The 17,269-nt window shown below is 33.0% G+C and overlaps 1 protein-coding gene across 1 annotated transcript; it reads left to right on the top strand.

The window, feature by feature from the left end:
• Positions 1 to 205: 205 nt before the first annotated feature.
• Positions 206 to 1,956, top strand: LOC135619418 (F-box protein At1g67340-like). Its single transcript, XM_065121412.1, has 3 exons — positions 206 to 567; positions 679 to 841; positions 932 to 1,956. The coding sequence occupies exons 1-3, from the start codon at positions 284 to 286 to the stop codon at positions 1,664 to 1,666; spliced, it is 1,182 nt and encodes a 393-aa protein (XP_064977484.1). The 5' UTR covers positions 206 to 283; the 3' UTR covers positions 1,667 to 1,956.
• Positions 1,957 to 17,269: the final 15,313 nt, after the last annotated feature.

Raw genomic sequence — 17,269 nt, 5'->3', positions numbered from 1 at the left:
ACACGAGTTACAAGGTAGCTTTTTAGCTTTAGGCCTTTTTAAGCGTGCTCCCACGGGAAGCAACCGGTCAACGCACGCTGACCGTGCGTTACTGGTCCGTTCCACCACTGCCCCGATGGCAAAACCGTCATTTCATCCCAAATCTTCTACATGTCGTCTCCGCTCTCTCTCTCTCTCGCTCCTCTGCTACAACTATATATGTGGCCGGCAGTCTTATCTAGCTGTCTTCCCCCCTGAGACTTCCGCAACGCACACCCTCTAGGCTGCCGGATTGTAGGGAGCCATGCGAACGAGAAGAGGCCTCTGCTACCCCAGGACGCAGTGGGAAGCGCATTGGAGGTCGTCGGAGGAGGAGGAGAGGATGAGTAGGAAGAGGAGGCGGCGGCTCCCCCCCGGCGAAGCAGCGGTTGGAAGAAAGGACTTCGGCTGGAAGATGGCGACCGAGGCTGTCTCCGAGGACAGCCCCGACTTCTTCGATGGCCTCCCAGACGACCTGGTCGTCTCTATCCTCTGCAAGCTTATCGCCTCGGCCACTTCTCCCTCCGATCTCATCAGCGTGCTCGTGACGTACTATTCCTTCCGTCTTCCTTTCTCCCTTTGCTTGAATCTTCCGCTCCCTCCTTTGTCTCTGTTTTCCTTGATAAAAATGATAAAAATCTGATTTCTATTGATTGATAGATGCAAGAGGCTGAACAGATTGGGATTAAATCCGCTCGTTCTTCACATGGCGTCGGTGAAATCACTTGCAGTTCGAGCGAACAAGTGGTCGGAATCCGCGCACAGGTTCTTGAAGCGGTGCGCCGACGCCGGAAACCTCGAAGCTTGCTATATTTTGGGCATGGTGGGCGTAGTCTCCCCTGTTTGATAGATTAGTTTGGAGAAGATGAGGGGATCAGCATTTGTTTTACCGTGTTATTGTCTGGCTTGGCAGATCCGCTTCTACTGTCTACAGAACAGGGGAAGCGGCGCGTCGCTGATGGCCCGGGCAGCGATGGGCTCCCACGCGGCGGCGCTGTACTCCCTCGCGGTGATACAGTTCAACGGGAGCGGAGGAGCCAAGGGCGACAAGGACCTGCGCGCGGGCGTCGCCCTGTGTGCCCGGGCGGCCTTCCTCGGCCACGTCGACGCGCTGCGGGAGCTCGGCCACTGCCTCCAGGACGGCTACGGCGTCCGTCGGAACATCGCCGAGGGCCGCCGCTTCCTGGTCCAGGCCAACGCGCGGGAGCTCGCTGCCGTTCTCAAGTCCTCGGCAGCCCCCTCCGTGGCGTGGCACCACCACCGTCGCCACGCGCTGGTTTCCGGCTGCTCCCTCCTCAGCGATTTCGGCTGCAACGTTCCGGCCCCCAAGGCGCACCCGGCCAACCGGTTCATGGTGGAGTGGTTCGCGGCGAGGGGTCCCGGCGGGGGGCCGGGGGACGAGGGGCTGAGGCTCTGCTCCCACGGCGACTGCGGCCGGCCGGAGACCCGGCGGCACGAGTTCCGCCGCTGCTCCGTCTGCGGCGCCGTCAACTACTGCTCGAGGGCGTGCCAGGCGCTCCACTGGAAACTGGCCCACAAGGCCGAGTGCGCTCCCATGGGGCGTTGGCTCGAGGCAGATGCCGTCTACGCCGCTGTCGGCGGAGCTCCGCCCGAGGCGGACAATGTTGGTGGTGGGGCGATGTATTGATCAGGCGGAGAGCCTAAGAGGTCCTTTTCCTTTTTCGTTTTCTATGATTTTTTATTTTTATTTTTTATTTTTTTTTCTTCTTCATGAAATTTACAGTCTGAAATTTTGCTCGAATAGAGAGAGGAGAAAAAAAAAAATCAAATAATCGATCGTAATGTGATATGTGATTCCACTAAACCTTATAAAAAAATAATAATAATTCAATCTGTATTGTCGTATAGGATAGATAATAATTCTATATGAACACTTGTATTTTCTTATATCGAAGGAATCCTTTGTATGTGCACTTATACTCGGTGTTCATTAACTTACATTACCTAAATGCTCTTTTACCTTGTCAAACTTGAATTATCTCGTCAAAAGGGCTCGACCAATTCCTTTTCTTCTCCTACATTAAATACTTTTACTTGGGATTCTTAAGCACTAAGCGTTGAAGAAAATATGTGCAACCGAGATAGAAATTAATGTACATAATAACAACGACACCAAAGAAAAGGTTATTCGCCTATCTAATAATCATATCATACTAGTATACAAGTAATGCTCACCAAACTATTTTAGGTTTTTATACAACAACAAAGTGTTTGACATTCCATGTGTGTGAAAACAATGGTCAACATGTTGAAGACCATTTAATATTTTTTTTAAAGCAAGGGATGGTGTTGAAAGTGAAATTTAATGTTAGCATATTACGGTGATTTGATAAAGTTTTTACCACATCACAAAAAAAAAAAAAAAAGTAAATTATAGAATTGTGAAGTATGTTAAATTCTACATCGCAATGCTAAGAGCTAGAATCGAAAATTTTAATGTTTTGTGAGTAGATTATTTCTTTGAATTAACTTTTTTATTTTTACATAATGCCTTATTGTCGATCGTTTTTATATTAATAGATTTTTTATGAAAACAAATTCTATATCACATTTTATTCATATGAAAAATAAAAAAGAAAAATCTAAAGCTATCCTAGTTTGGTCCCACTTTGAATTATCTTATAAACACTCTTAGACATTTTGAGAAGGAAACTTATATAATTTTTAAAAATATAAATTAATACAAATTTCATTGAAAATAATTGTTTTATTTACTTTCTACTTTTCCATATGACCAGATGTGGATATAAAAATTAATATGCTGCATATATCATCAGGCTATTTTCTTTTCTTTTTTTTAATCAAATATAATTCTTGATATGGAACATAAGGTCCATAGAGAGATGAGAAAGCAAGTTTGGGCATGAGAAGGGAGGAAAGGAAGATGGGTGACGTGCGTGACTCGTTAGCAGCCTTTCTTTTCTACTATATATGACGATTGATTATACTACTTTGTGTATTGTTTCTTGTGATGGCCTTCCGTTCACTCATTTGCGATGGGGTTGAGCTCGTTAGACCGGCGGCCGGAATAAACCCCTCTCTCTCTCTCTCTCTCTCTCTCTCTCTCTCTCGTCGATCCTGTGATTACTATATGGTACGGAAAACTATTCATCAGGTTATTCACGAATTAATTTTTGAATCCTAAGACTTGATATCGAGAGGATATTATCGAGAGGATATCGAGAGGATATTATGAAATAATTAATATTAAAAGTATAAAAAGTAAAAAAATTATTTTTTATTAGAAACCATAAGGAAGGACTAAACACTCTTAATTATAGGACTAAAAAATGATAAAAATAAATAATTGAGATATCATAATACTTTTATAATTAATATTAATTATTTTCTCAAACTGTCAGCTACACATTGTTATGTTTTAATTATGAGAGGGTAAATTTTCTCGGGTGACGTTCGCTTTTATTATTAGAATCAAAACAGTCACTACATTGTTATGTATGATCATAACTTGGGAATCAAACCAAAACTAATTTGTGCATTCATAATTGACGTTATCATCTGCTATAGTATCTTTGATAATTTATTGCTACCTTTATATTTTCGATTATCATATTTTAAATTATGCTAATTGATATTTTTTATATTGTCTGTTAAAAATATTAGTCTATATTTTTAGTTGTCGATACTTATTAGCTCTTCCTACCTTTTAAATACATCACATTTCACACTAAAACTGTTATTTTGCATTTCATATTATTTCAAACTAAAATTGTGTGTGCTTTTTAAAGCCCTCATATGATAGCAAGGGATTGATTACCTTCTATTTATTTCATGGCTTCCGCCTCCGAACAATCTATGACCTGACCATCGAAGACTGCAAGAACAAAGACAAAATGAGATTTAATGTGCGACAGAAATAATAAAGGAGCAATCGATAAAGAACACATTTATTCCAGCCCAGCTCACAAGGGTTGATTCGTGAAAAGGCAAGCAAAAACCTGCACATCATTTGACCCAAACTGCAAACGAAAGCCCAAGATCAACAGCTTCTCCCGGTCCAACGTAGCACCTGTTAAAGCATATATTGGTTCTTTTCTTAACAGCTTAAGTTTTTTTAGATTTATGATCACTCAAGTATCTCTGTCTGTATGATGGTATCAAAGCAATTTATGAGTTTGAATCCTAAATCTTACGTGTTTAATTACAAGTCTTCAGGTAGTGTCCATTCTTCATTTGTACTTGCTCCGAATACTTGGATTCGCATCAAAGACGATATCTATCTCGACATGGATGAGTCGCAGCATGCTCTGTTGAACGAAGCATCTGCATGATACCAAGGAGTAGATCTGGAGTCAGCCAAAGCCAAACCCTTCATTAGCTTCGTTAATGGCTAGAAGCAATCTCTCGCAAAGCTGTTCCTCGGATGCCTACTCCGGCAAGTCTAATCGGTTGAAGCTGCACCAACAAAATAAAACACTCAAAGATAAAATCTTTGAGCATGACATTTCGGTATCTATTTCTGTCACGGTGCTCGCAAAATGACAAGCTGAATGTTTAAGCCACTCGTGACAAAAGTGTGAACATACAATTGTTAGATTGTATGGGGCTTTATAATTGAATAAGATATATAATAGAATTAATTAAATTTTGATGATAAATATTGGTCAATAAAAAAAAAAGTATATATTATAGTATGATTCCTTAACAGATGCTCTTGATGAAAGGAACTCTCTCAATAATTTATTTTAGACGCTCTACTCTCGCTTATAAATAGACAAGACCTATAAGGGCTAAATAAGACATCTCATAGAAGGCGCAGTTGAGAGATTATAGTTTCTCTCTTAACCTCCCTGAACTATCAGTCTAAGTGGTCCTATCAAAGGATAGGAAGAGAGGAGAAGAAGAGTCTAGTTCTAATTGTAGATTTTAGATCTAAAGACGGTACCTTTGCAGATGACATAAAGATCATTTTCAAATGACATCAAAAGGTATGCATCGTAAAATTGATCTAATGTTATTTGATTTCAATCCTAACATAAAAGATTATTTCCACATTACATATAGTATATTATAGATTTTATGCTTATAATTGGTATCAGAGTCTAATTTCTTGAAATCAAATACATTAGATCTGTTGTTTTTTTATTTACGATGTTTGAATGATCTATATTTTATCGATCTAAATTCCTATCTCTTTTGTTTTGTCGCTTGCTTGTGGACAATGTTAGATTTCTTGCAATGCGATCTTCAATGATCGCGAAGCAGTAATAATCGCTATGCAGCATTGCTACCAACCTTGTTGTGTACGACCAACGGATATGTTGGTGGCAACAGTTGTGTCAGGCAACGTGCATGGGCGACCATGCATCGCAATGGCCACATTGGGGTTGATCGTGTAGGCGATGGTCGGGTGTGGGCAACAACCGCGCACAAGCGCATAGGCAGCTGCACAGGCGGTAGCACGCACACGCGACAACCGCACGCGAGTAGAACCCATGTCCAGGCAACGATCGCGCATCAAGTTGATACTGTAGGGGGGTCGCACAATCGGCAACCACCCGCAGGTAATGATCGCATAGGCGATAGCCACACAGTCATGCATTGGGAAGGTACTATAGGGGCTGCACAATCGACAGCCACCCATAGGCAGCGATCGCAGCTAGGTAGTAGATGCGCACGAGCACAGGCAGTGCCGTGGTGACGACAACCATGCGCAAGCGACATCACAGTAGGGTTTTTGGCAAAATTACAATTGTACCCTTTTGTATTTTATTAATATTTTTTAGTATTTTGATAGTTTTGCCCTTTAGAAATATCATAATTACATGTTATATCCTTTTAATAAAATTATAATTTTGCCCTATTAAATTGAGAATTTTTAATTTATATCCTCAATTATAAAATCGATAAATATGATTTATTATAATTGTGATTGAATTTGATCATGATTATATTTTGATTATTTAATTAAAAAATTATAAATTATGATATTCTTTTATAGCTTTCTCATATGACTTATTAATTATATTTTATATATGATAAATAAAATCTAATTATTATTCTTGGATATTCATTTAGTTATTCACATGTATATATTTAAAATTATGAAATAATATTTATATTTCATATGAAGACATGATTTATATGTTATAATGACTACAATTATCATATTATTTTTTTTTGCTAATTAATATTTAATAATTCTTATGGTTGTTATTCTATTATTGAATTGTTTAATATAAATTAAATTGAAAAAAATTGATTGAATATTATTTGTAACTCATCTATATAAGTTTTATCTTATTTGTAGCTACCAAAATAGTTTGGGATGGTAGATTTTTGAGATATAAATTACAATAAAAGTCTTATCATTTATATGATATTTTAAATTATTGTATTGGTCATATAGCCACCAAAGTGACCAAGACCAATAACCTATAAAATTATATTAAAGAATTAATCCTAAATGATATTAAAGAAATAATATTCATAATGACACACATAGTTAGGAGATTTAGATAATGCCAAATGAGAATCTATTTCAAATAATTATATAATAGGATATGATGATACTGTTATGGATATCTTTGTAGTTTAGGATTGTATACTTAAAGGTAACAACACTATTCCACAATGATAGTATCAGTCCTCCATAAATGATTTTGAGTGAACACTGGATATATCAATATTTCACCCAAAGTTGAAATATGGATGAAATCAATATTTCATCAAATTTTGAAAACTCAAAGTATTAATGTTATTTTATATTTTGTAATGGTACTTCCGTAGAGCATATGTAATTCACACTAGCATAGTAGATCTTGACTTAGCATTGATTGTTGACAATCCCATAGAATTGATTGATGAAAGTACCATGGAACAAGTCAATAAAATGAAAGCTCGAGAAAGATTTGATAGGCTTAGTTTAATGTTCATAAGAATGACGATTGTAAATAATATAAAGACTTAATTATCGATTGTAACTAGTACACAAAAATATTTAAAGTTTATTAAAGATAGATTTAAATCTGTTGATAAATCATTGGTTGACACACTAATGAAAGAATTGACTACGGCCTAGTATGATGACACCCAAGGAATTCAGGATCACATCCTCAATATGACTGATAAAGCTATAAAACTTAAAGCATTAGGCATGAATGTTGATGAGTCTTTCCTCGTACAGTTCATTCTCAATTCTCTTCTCAATTTGGCCCATTCAAGATTCACTATAATACAAATAAGGATAAGTGAGACTTGAATAAGTTAACTAGTATGTGTGTTAATGAGTAGAAAATTCATATAATATCATGATTACTACTCAAGGAGTTGGTAACAAGAAAAGATAAGTGAAACATCATCCATCAAAGAAATTTGTCAGGTCTGAAAATGTTAAACAAACTAATGAAAAGAAAGTTTCTAAAGTCTTTCTTTTGTGTCAAGAAAGGACATATGAAGAAGGAATGCATTAAACGCAAGACTTGGTTCGAAAAGAAAGGTATAAACTTGACATTTGTTTGTTTCGAATCAAACATTCAAATCGAAAAGAAAGGTATAAACTCGACCTTTGATTTTGGTGCTTCAACTTATGCTACCAATAATATGCAAGGATTTTTTTCAATCTAGAAACCAAAAGAACATGAAATATTCATTATTATAAGAAATGTTTCAAAGCAAAAGTGATGTCAATGGGGACTTATTGTCTATGCTTAGAGACGAGTCATCTGTGGGATCTTGTTGACAAATATTATGTTCTTACTATTTCTAGAAATTTAGTTTCTCTATCTAGATTTGATGAGTTAGGATATTGTCTTTCTTTTGGTAATGGTAAACTCAGTATATTTTATAATTCAATAAACATTGATTTTGGAATTCTACGTAATGGTTTGTACATAATTAATTTAAATATTGAGTTTGTAAAAACATTATTAACCTTGCAATCAAGTGTTGGATTGAAACGTAGTTTCAATAATAAAAGATCTTCTATATTTTGGCATACACCATTAGAACATATCTCCAAGAAAAAAAATTAAAAAATTAATGAAGAATAATATTTTGAAACATTTAGACATTTTGATGTTTATATATATTGCATTAAGGGAAAGCAAACTAAATATATAAAGAAAAATACCACAAGAAGTAAATAACTTATTGAGATTATTCATATTGATATCCGCGGACCACTCTATATTTCTTATTTTAGTGGAGAAAGGAATTTCATCATATTTATAGATGATTTGTCCAGATATAGCCATGTTTAACTAATACATGAAAATTTTCAAGTTATTGATACTCTTGAAGTGTACATAAATGAGGTCGAAAGACAATTAGATAGAAAAAATTAAAATTGTTAGATCTAATAAGGGTGGTGAATTTTATGACAAATATGATGAATCTAGTTAGAATATTAGTTCTTTTGCTAGATTCATAGAACAACGGGGTATTTGTGCTCAATATGTTGTATTACCAAGTGTGTCATATTAGAATAGTGTTGCTGAAAGGTGAAATCGTACTCTTATAGATATGATTTAGAGCATGATGAGTTATTCCTCTATACTTGAGTTAATATGGGGTGAAGCTCTTAGGAAAGATATGTACATCTTGAGCACGATTCCTAGTAAGTCGATTCCATCAACTCCATATGAGTTATAGATAAGTATGAAGCCCAGTCTGAGATATTTACATATTTGAGTGTGTCCTGCAAAGATAATAATATTCAATCCATATTAAAAGAAATTGAATCTAAAAATTATTTCTGGATATTTTATTGATTATCCAAAAAAAATCCAAGGGATATGAATTTAATTACCCTAATCATAGTACGAGGATAGTAGAATATGATAATGCAAGATTCCTAAAATATAATAAAATTAGTGGGAGTAAAAAATCTTGAAGGATTAATTTTATTATTGAGGAGATTCAGGTTAATTCTCCCCTATCATATCCTATTCAAGAAATTATTGTTCCTCAAATAAATAAGAGAATTGACGAGGATAAATAATAAAATAACATTGATGAATTCTTATATGATCTTATAGAACAATAACAATTGGTAGCCTTGAGTAGATCTAATGAGAAAAGGAAATATACCATTTCTAATAATTATGTGATATATTTATAAGAATCGGATTATGATATTGAAATAAAAAAAGACCTCTTATCATTTTCACAAGCCATAAAAAGTAACAATTTTGAAAAATGGTTTGATGCAATGAAAGAAGAGTTAAAATCAATGGTACAGAATGATGTTTGGGAACTAATTGAATAAAAGAGTCGATTATAAATAGATCTTTAAGACAAAATATGACTCAATGGACAATATCGAACGATATAAAGCCAGACATATGGTTAAAGGTTTCTATAAAAAAGAAGGCATCGACTACAATGAGACTTTTTCTCTAGTTTCTAGTAAGGATTCGTTAAGAATCGTCATGACATTAGTAGCTCGTTATGATCTTGAGTTATACAAAATGTATGTAAAAATAACATTTCTGAATGAAGATCTGGATGAGAAAATCTATATGGAACAACCTGAAAGATTCATAGAAAAGAGAAAAAAAAGTTGGGCTTGTAAACTTAAAAAATCCATTTATGGCCTTAAACAAGCTTCTAGACAATGATTGATATATAAAGTTTCATGATACCATTACTTACTTCAGATTTAAGGAAAATACTGTTGATTAGTGCATATATCTGAAGTTAAGTGGGAGCACGTTTATTATATTAATCTTATATATGGATGATATTTTACTTGCCAGTAGTGATCTTGGTTTATTACATAAAACCAAAATATTTCCCAACAAGAACTTTAAGATTGTTGATATGAATGAGGCAACCTATGTTATTGATATTGAGATATTCAAGGATAGATCTCAACCTATGTTATCTTATAGAGATTTAATATGCAACTTTGCTTAGCCAATGATACACCTATTACTATAGGTGAAAAATTCAACCAAAATCATAGCTCGAAAAATGATTTAGAAAATGAATCAAATGAAGAATATTCCTTGTGGGTGCGTAATTGGAAGTCTATTATATGCTCAAACCTCTACAAGACTATATATTAGTTTTGTAGTTGCAATACTGGATAGATACCATAGCAACTCGAGAATAGAATATTAGAAAGCTGCAAAGAAAGTAATAAGATATCTGCAAGGGACGAAAGATTATATGCTCACATACAAGAGATTAAATTAGTTTGAATTGATGGGATATCCAGATATTGATTTTACAAATGACCTCCGCAGTAGGAAGTCCACTTTAAGATTTGTATTCATGTTAGCTAGTGGGGCAATTTCTTGGAAAAGTGTAAAGCAATCACTTATTGCATTATCAATAATAGAACCTGAATTTGTGATATGCTTTGAGGCCACAAATTAAACTTTATGATTATAAAATTTTATCTCAGGATTTGATGTGATCGACTCAATTACCAGGCCATTGAAGATATTTTGTGATAATACCATAGTAGTTTTCTTCTCTAAGAATGATAAGTACTATAGTGGTTCAAAGCATATCAAGATAAAGTATTTGTTGGTTAGAGAAAGAGTCTAGAAACAACAAGTGCTAATTCAGAACCTAAGCACTACTATGATGATAGTTCATCGATGTTATTTTGTTGTTCACCCTTGTCAATTCTCTCATTGATTTAAGGAATAATAATTTTTCGAATAGGAGATGATACGAGAGAATTAACCTGAATCTCCTTAATATCAAAATTGATCCTTCGAGATTTTTTACTCCCATAGATTTCATCATTTTCTAGGAATCTTGTATTATTAGATTCTACTATCCTCATACCATGATTAAGGCAATAAAATATGTATCCATTGAATTTTTTTGGATAACCAATAAAATATCTAGAAATAGTTATTGGATCCAATTTCTTTTCATGTGATTGAATTGAATACTCTTATCTCCGCAGAACTCCCCTAAATATGTAAATGTCTCAGATTGAGCTTTTTACTAATTCAAAACTCAAATGGAGTTGATGGAACTGACTCACTGGGAACCATGTTCAAGATGTACATAACTGTCCTAAGAGCTTCACCCCATATTGACTCAAATATAAAAGAATAACTCATTATGCTCCTAATCATATCTATAAGAGTATGATTTCATATTTTAGTAATATCATTCTGCTGTGGCACACATAGTAATACATATTAAGTACAAATACCCTGTTGTTCTAAGAATTTAACAAAATGACTAACATTCTAACCAGATTCATCATATTTGCTATAAAATTCACCACTCTTGTCAGGTTTGATAATTTTAAAATTTCTATCTTGTTATCTCTCGATCTCATTTATGTACACTTCAAGAGTATCAATGGCATATGACTTTTCATAAAGTGAAAGTGAAAGTGATGTTAGTGGAGTGATCCGCAGATATTAGTATGAATAATCTCATGGAGTTCTTTACTTCTAGTGGTATTTTTCTTTATATGTTTAGTTTGCTTTCCCTTAATGCAATATATATAAACATCAAAATCAGTGAAGTTTAAATCTTTTAAAATATTATCCTTCACTTATCTATTAATTCTTTCCTTGGAGATATACTCTAATCATCTATGCCACAATATAGAAAATATTTCATTATTGAAACTACATTTCATTATTGTAGGGTCAATAATGTCTTTGTAAACTTAATATTCAAATTAATTCTGTACAAACCATCACGCAAAATTTCATAACCAACCTTTATTGAATCATAAAATATATTGATTTTACCATTACCAAAAGAAAAACAATATCCTAGCTCATCAATTCTAGATAGAGAAACTAAATTTTTAGAAATAGTAGAAACATAACATATGTCAACGAGATCTATCAGATGGCCCGTCTTTAGTCATAGACGATAAGTCTAGAAACAACAAGTGCTAATTCAGAACCTAAGCACTACTATGATGATAGTTCATCGATGTTATTTTGTTGTTCACCCTTGTCAATTCTCTCATTGATTTAAGGAATAATAATTTTTCGAATAGGAGATGATACGAGAGAATTAACCTGAATCTCCTTAATATCAAAATTGATCCTTCGAGATTTTTTACTCCCATAGATTTCATCATTTTCTAGGAATCTTGTATTATTAGATTCTACTATCCTCATAGATTAAGGCAATAAAATATGTATCCATTGAATTTTTTTGGATAACCAATAAAATATCTAGAAATAGTTATTGGATCAAATTTCTTTCCATGTGATTGAATTGAATACTCTTATCTCCGCAGAACTCCCCTAAATATGTAAATGTCTCAGATTGAGCTTTCTACTAATTCAAAACTCAAATGGAGTTGATGGAACTGACTCACTGGGAACCATGTTCAAGATGTATATAACTGTCCTAAGAGCTTCACCCCATATTGACTCAAATATAAAAGAATAACTCATTATGCTCCTAATCATATCTATAAGAGTATGATTTCGTATTTTAGTAATATCATTCTGCTGTGGCACACATAGTAATACATATTAAGTACAAATACCCTGTTGTTCTAAGAATTTAACAAAATGACTAACATTCTAACCAGATTCATCATATTTGCTATAAAATTCACCACTCTTGTCAGGTTTGATAATTTTAAAATTTCTATCTTGTTATCTCTCGATCTCATTTATGTACACTTCAAGAGTATCAATGGCTTATGACTTTTCATAAAGTGAAAGTGAAAGTGATGTTAGTGGAGTGATCCGCAGATATTAGTATGAATAATCTCATGGAGTTCTTTACTTCTAATGGTATTTTTCTTTATATGTTTAGTTTGCTTTCCCTTAATGCAATATATATAAACATCAAAATCAGTGAAGTTTAAATCTTTTAAAATATTATCCTTCACTTATCTTTTAATTCTTTCCTTGGAGATATACTCTAATCATCTATGCCACAATATAGAAAATATTTCATTATTGAAACTACATTTCATTATTGTAGGGTCAATAATGTCTTTGTAAACTTAATATTCAAATTAATTCTGTACAAACCATCACGCAAAATTTCATAACCAACCTTTATTGAATCATAAAATATATTGATTTTACCAATACCAAAAGAAAAACAATATCCTAGCTCATCAATTCTAGATAGAGAAACTAAATTTTTAGAAATAGTAGAAACATAACATATGTCAACGAGATCTATCAGATGGCCCGTCTTTAGTCATAGACGATAAGTCTAGAAACAACAAGTGCTAATTCAGAACCTAAGCACTACTATGATGATAGTTCATCGATGTTATTTTGTTGTTCACCCTTGTCAATTCTCTCATTGATTTAAGGAATAATAATTTTTCGAATAGGAGATGATACGAGAGAATTAACCTGAATCTCCTTAATATCAAAATTGATCCTTCGAGATTTTTTACTCCCATAGATTTCATCATTTTCTAGGAATCTTGTATTATTAGATTCTACTATCCTCATACCATGATTAAGGCAATAAAATATGTATCCATTGAATTTTTTTGGATAACCAATAAAATATCTAGAAATAGTTATTGGATCCAATTTCTTTTCATGTGATTGAATTGAATACTCTTATCTCCGCAGAACTCCCCTAAATATGTAAATGTCTCAGATTGAGCTTTCTACTAATTCAAAACTCAAATGGAGTTGATGGAACTGACTCACTGGGAACCATGTTCAAGATGTACATAACTGTCCTAAGAGCTTCACCCCATATTGACTCAAATATAAAAGAATAACTCATTATGCTCCTAATCATATCTATAAGAGTATGATTTCGTATTTTAGTAATATCATTCTGCTGTGGCACACATAGTAATACATATTAAGTACAAATACCCTGTTGTTCTAAGAATTTAACAAAATGACTAACATTCTAACCAGATTCATCATATTTGCTATAAAATTCACCACTCTTGTCAGGTTTGATAATTTTAAAATTTCTATCTTGTTATCTCTCGATCTCATTTATGTACACTTCAAGAGTATCAATGGCTTATGACTTTTTATAAAGTGAAAGTGAAAGTGATGTTAGTGGAGTGATCCGCAGATATTAGTATGAATAATCTCATGGAGTTCTTTACTTCTAGTGGTATTTTTCTTTATATGTTTAGTTTGCTTTCCCTTAATGCAATATATATAAACATCAAAATCAGTGAAGTTTAAATCTTTTAAAATATTATCCTTCACTTATCTTTTAATTCTTTCCATGGAGATATACTCTAATCATCTATGCCACAATATAGAAAATATTTCATTATTGAAACTACATTTCATTATTGTAGGGTCAATAATGTCTTTGTAAACTTAATATTCAAATTAATTCTGTACAAACCATCACGCAAAATTTCATAACCAACCTTTATTGAATCATAAAATATATTGATTTTACCATTACCAAAAGAAAAACAATATCCTAGCTCATCAATTCTAGATAGAGAAACTAAATTTTTAGAAATAGTAGAAACATAACATATGTCAACGAGATCTATCAGATGGCCCGTCTTTAGTCATAGACGATAAGTCTAGAAACAACAAGTGCTAATTCAGAACCTAAGCAATACTATGATGATAGTTCATCGATGTTATTTTGTTGTTCACCCTTGTCAATTCTCTCATTGATTTAAGGAATAATAATTTTTCGAATAGGAGATGATACGAGAGAATTAACCTGAATCTCCTTAATATCAAAATTGATCCTTCGAGATTTTTTACTCCCATAGATTTCATCATTTTCTAGGAATCTTGTATTATTAGATTCTACTATCCTCATACCATGATTAAGGCAATAAAATATGTATCCATTGAATTTTTTTGGATAACCAATAAAATATCTAGAAATAGTTATTGGATCCAATTTCTTTTCATGTGATTGAATTGAATACTCTTATCTCCGCAGAACTCCCCTAAATATGTAAATGTCTCAGATTGAGCTTTCTACTAATTCAAAACTCAAATGGAGTTGATGGAACTGACTCACTGGGAACCATGTTCAAGATGTACATAACTGTCCTAAGAGCTTCACCCCATATTGACTCAAATATAAAAGAATAACTCATTATGCTCCTAATCATATCTATAAGAGTATGATTTCGTATTTTAGTAATATCATTCTACTGTGGCACACATAGTAATACATATTAAGTACAAATACCCTGTTGTTCTAAGAATTTAACAAAATGACTAACATTCTAACCAGATTCATCATATTTGCTATAAAATTCACCACTCTTGTCAGGTTTGATAATTTTAAAATTTCTATCTTGTTATCTCTCGATCTCATTTATGTACACTTCAAGAGTATCAATGGCTTATGACTTTTTATAAAGTGAAAGTGAAAGTGATGTTAGTGGAGTGATCCGCAGATATTAGTATGAATAATCTCATGGAGTTCTTTACTTCTAGTGGTATTTTTCTTTATATGTTTAGTTTGCTTTCCCTTAATGCAATATATATAAACATCAAAATCAGTGAAGTTTAAATCTTTTAAAATATTATCCTTCACTTATCTTTTAATTCTTTCCTTGGAGATATACTCTAATCATCTATGCCACAATATAGAAAATATTTCATTATTGAAACTACATTTCATTATTGTATGGTCAATAATGTCTTTGTAAACTTAATATTCAAATTAATTCTGTACAAACCATCACGCAAAATTTCATAACCAACCTTTATTGAATCATAAAATATATTGATTTTACTATTACCAAAAGAAAAACAATATCCTAGCTCATCAATTCTAGATAGAGAAACTAAATTTTTAGAAATAGTAGAAACATAACATATGTCAACGAGATCTATCAGATGGCCCGTCTTTAGTCATAGACGATAAGTCTAGAAACAACAAGTGCTAATTCAGAACCTAAGCACTACTATGATGATAGTTCATCGATGTTATTTTGTTGTTCACCCTTGTCAATTCTCTCATTGATTTAAGGAATAATAATTTTTCGAATAGGAGATGATACGAGAGAATTAACCTGAATCTCCTTAATATCAAAATTGATCCTTCGAGATTTTTTACTCCCATAGATTTCATCATTTTCTAGGAATCTTGTATTATTAGATTCTACTATCCTCATACCATGATTAAGGCAATAAAATATGTATCCATTGAATTTTTTTGGATAACCAATAAAATATCTAGAAATAGTTATTGGATCCAATTTCTTTTCATGTGATTGAATTGAATACTCTTATCTCCGCAGAACTCCCCTAAATATGTAAATGTCTCAGATTGAGCTTTCTACTAATTCAAAACTCAAATGGAGTTGATGGAACTGACTCACTGGGAACCATGTTCAAGATGTACATAACTGTCCTAAGAGCTTCACCCCATATTGACTCAAATATAAAAGAATAACTCATTATGCTCCTAATCATATCTATAAGAGTATGATTTCGTATTTTAGTAATATCATTCTGCTGTGGCACACATAGTAATACATATTAAGTACAAATACCCTGTTGTTCTAAGAATTTAACAAAATGACTAACATTCTAACCAGATTCATCATATTTGCTATAAAATTCACCACTCTTGTCAGGTTTGATAATTTTAAAATTTCTATCTTGTTATCTCTCGATCTCATTTATGTACACTTCAAGAGTATCAATGGCTTATGACTTTTTATAAAGTGAAAGTGAAAGTGATGTTAGTGGAGTGATCCGCAGATATTAGTATGAATAATCTCATGGAGTTCTTTACTTCTAGTGGTATTTTTCTTTATATGTTTAGTTTGCTTTCCCTTAATGCAATATATATAAACATCAAAATCAGTGAAGTTTAAATCTTTTAAAATATTATCCTTCACTTATCTTTTAATTCTTTCCATGGAGATATACTCTAATCATCTATGCCACAATATAGAAAATATTTCATTATTGAAACTACATTTCATTATTGTAGGGTCAATAATGTCTTTGTAAACTTAATATTCAAATTAATTCTGTACAAACCATCACGCAAAATTTCATAACCAACCTTTATTGAATCATAAAATATATTGATTTTACCATTACCAAAAGAAAAACAATATCCTAGCTCATCAATTCTAGATAGAGAAACTAAATTTTTAGAAATAGTAGAAACATAACATATGTCAACGAGATCTATCAGATGGCCCGTCTTTAGTCATAGACGATAAGTCTAGAAACAACAAGTGCTAATTCAGAACCTAAGCACTACTATGATGATAGTTCATCGATGTTATTTTGTTGTTCACCCTTGTCAATTCTCTCATTGATTTAAGGAATAATAATTTTTCGAATAGGAGATGATACGAGAGAATTAA

Source organism: Musa acuminata, chromosome BXJ2-8, assembly GCF_036884655.1.
Source record: "Musa acuminata AAA Group cultivar baxijiao chromosome BXJ2-8, Cavendish_Baxijiao_AAA, whole genome shotgun sequence".
NCBI classification, from domain to species: Eukaryota; Viridiplantae; Streptophyta; class Magnoliopsida; order Zingiberales; family Musaceae; genus Musa; species Musa acuminata.
The sequence above is the reverse complement of the archived record's forward strand: the minus strand, read 5'-3'. Positions and strand labels throughout refer to the sequence as shown.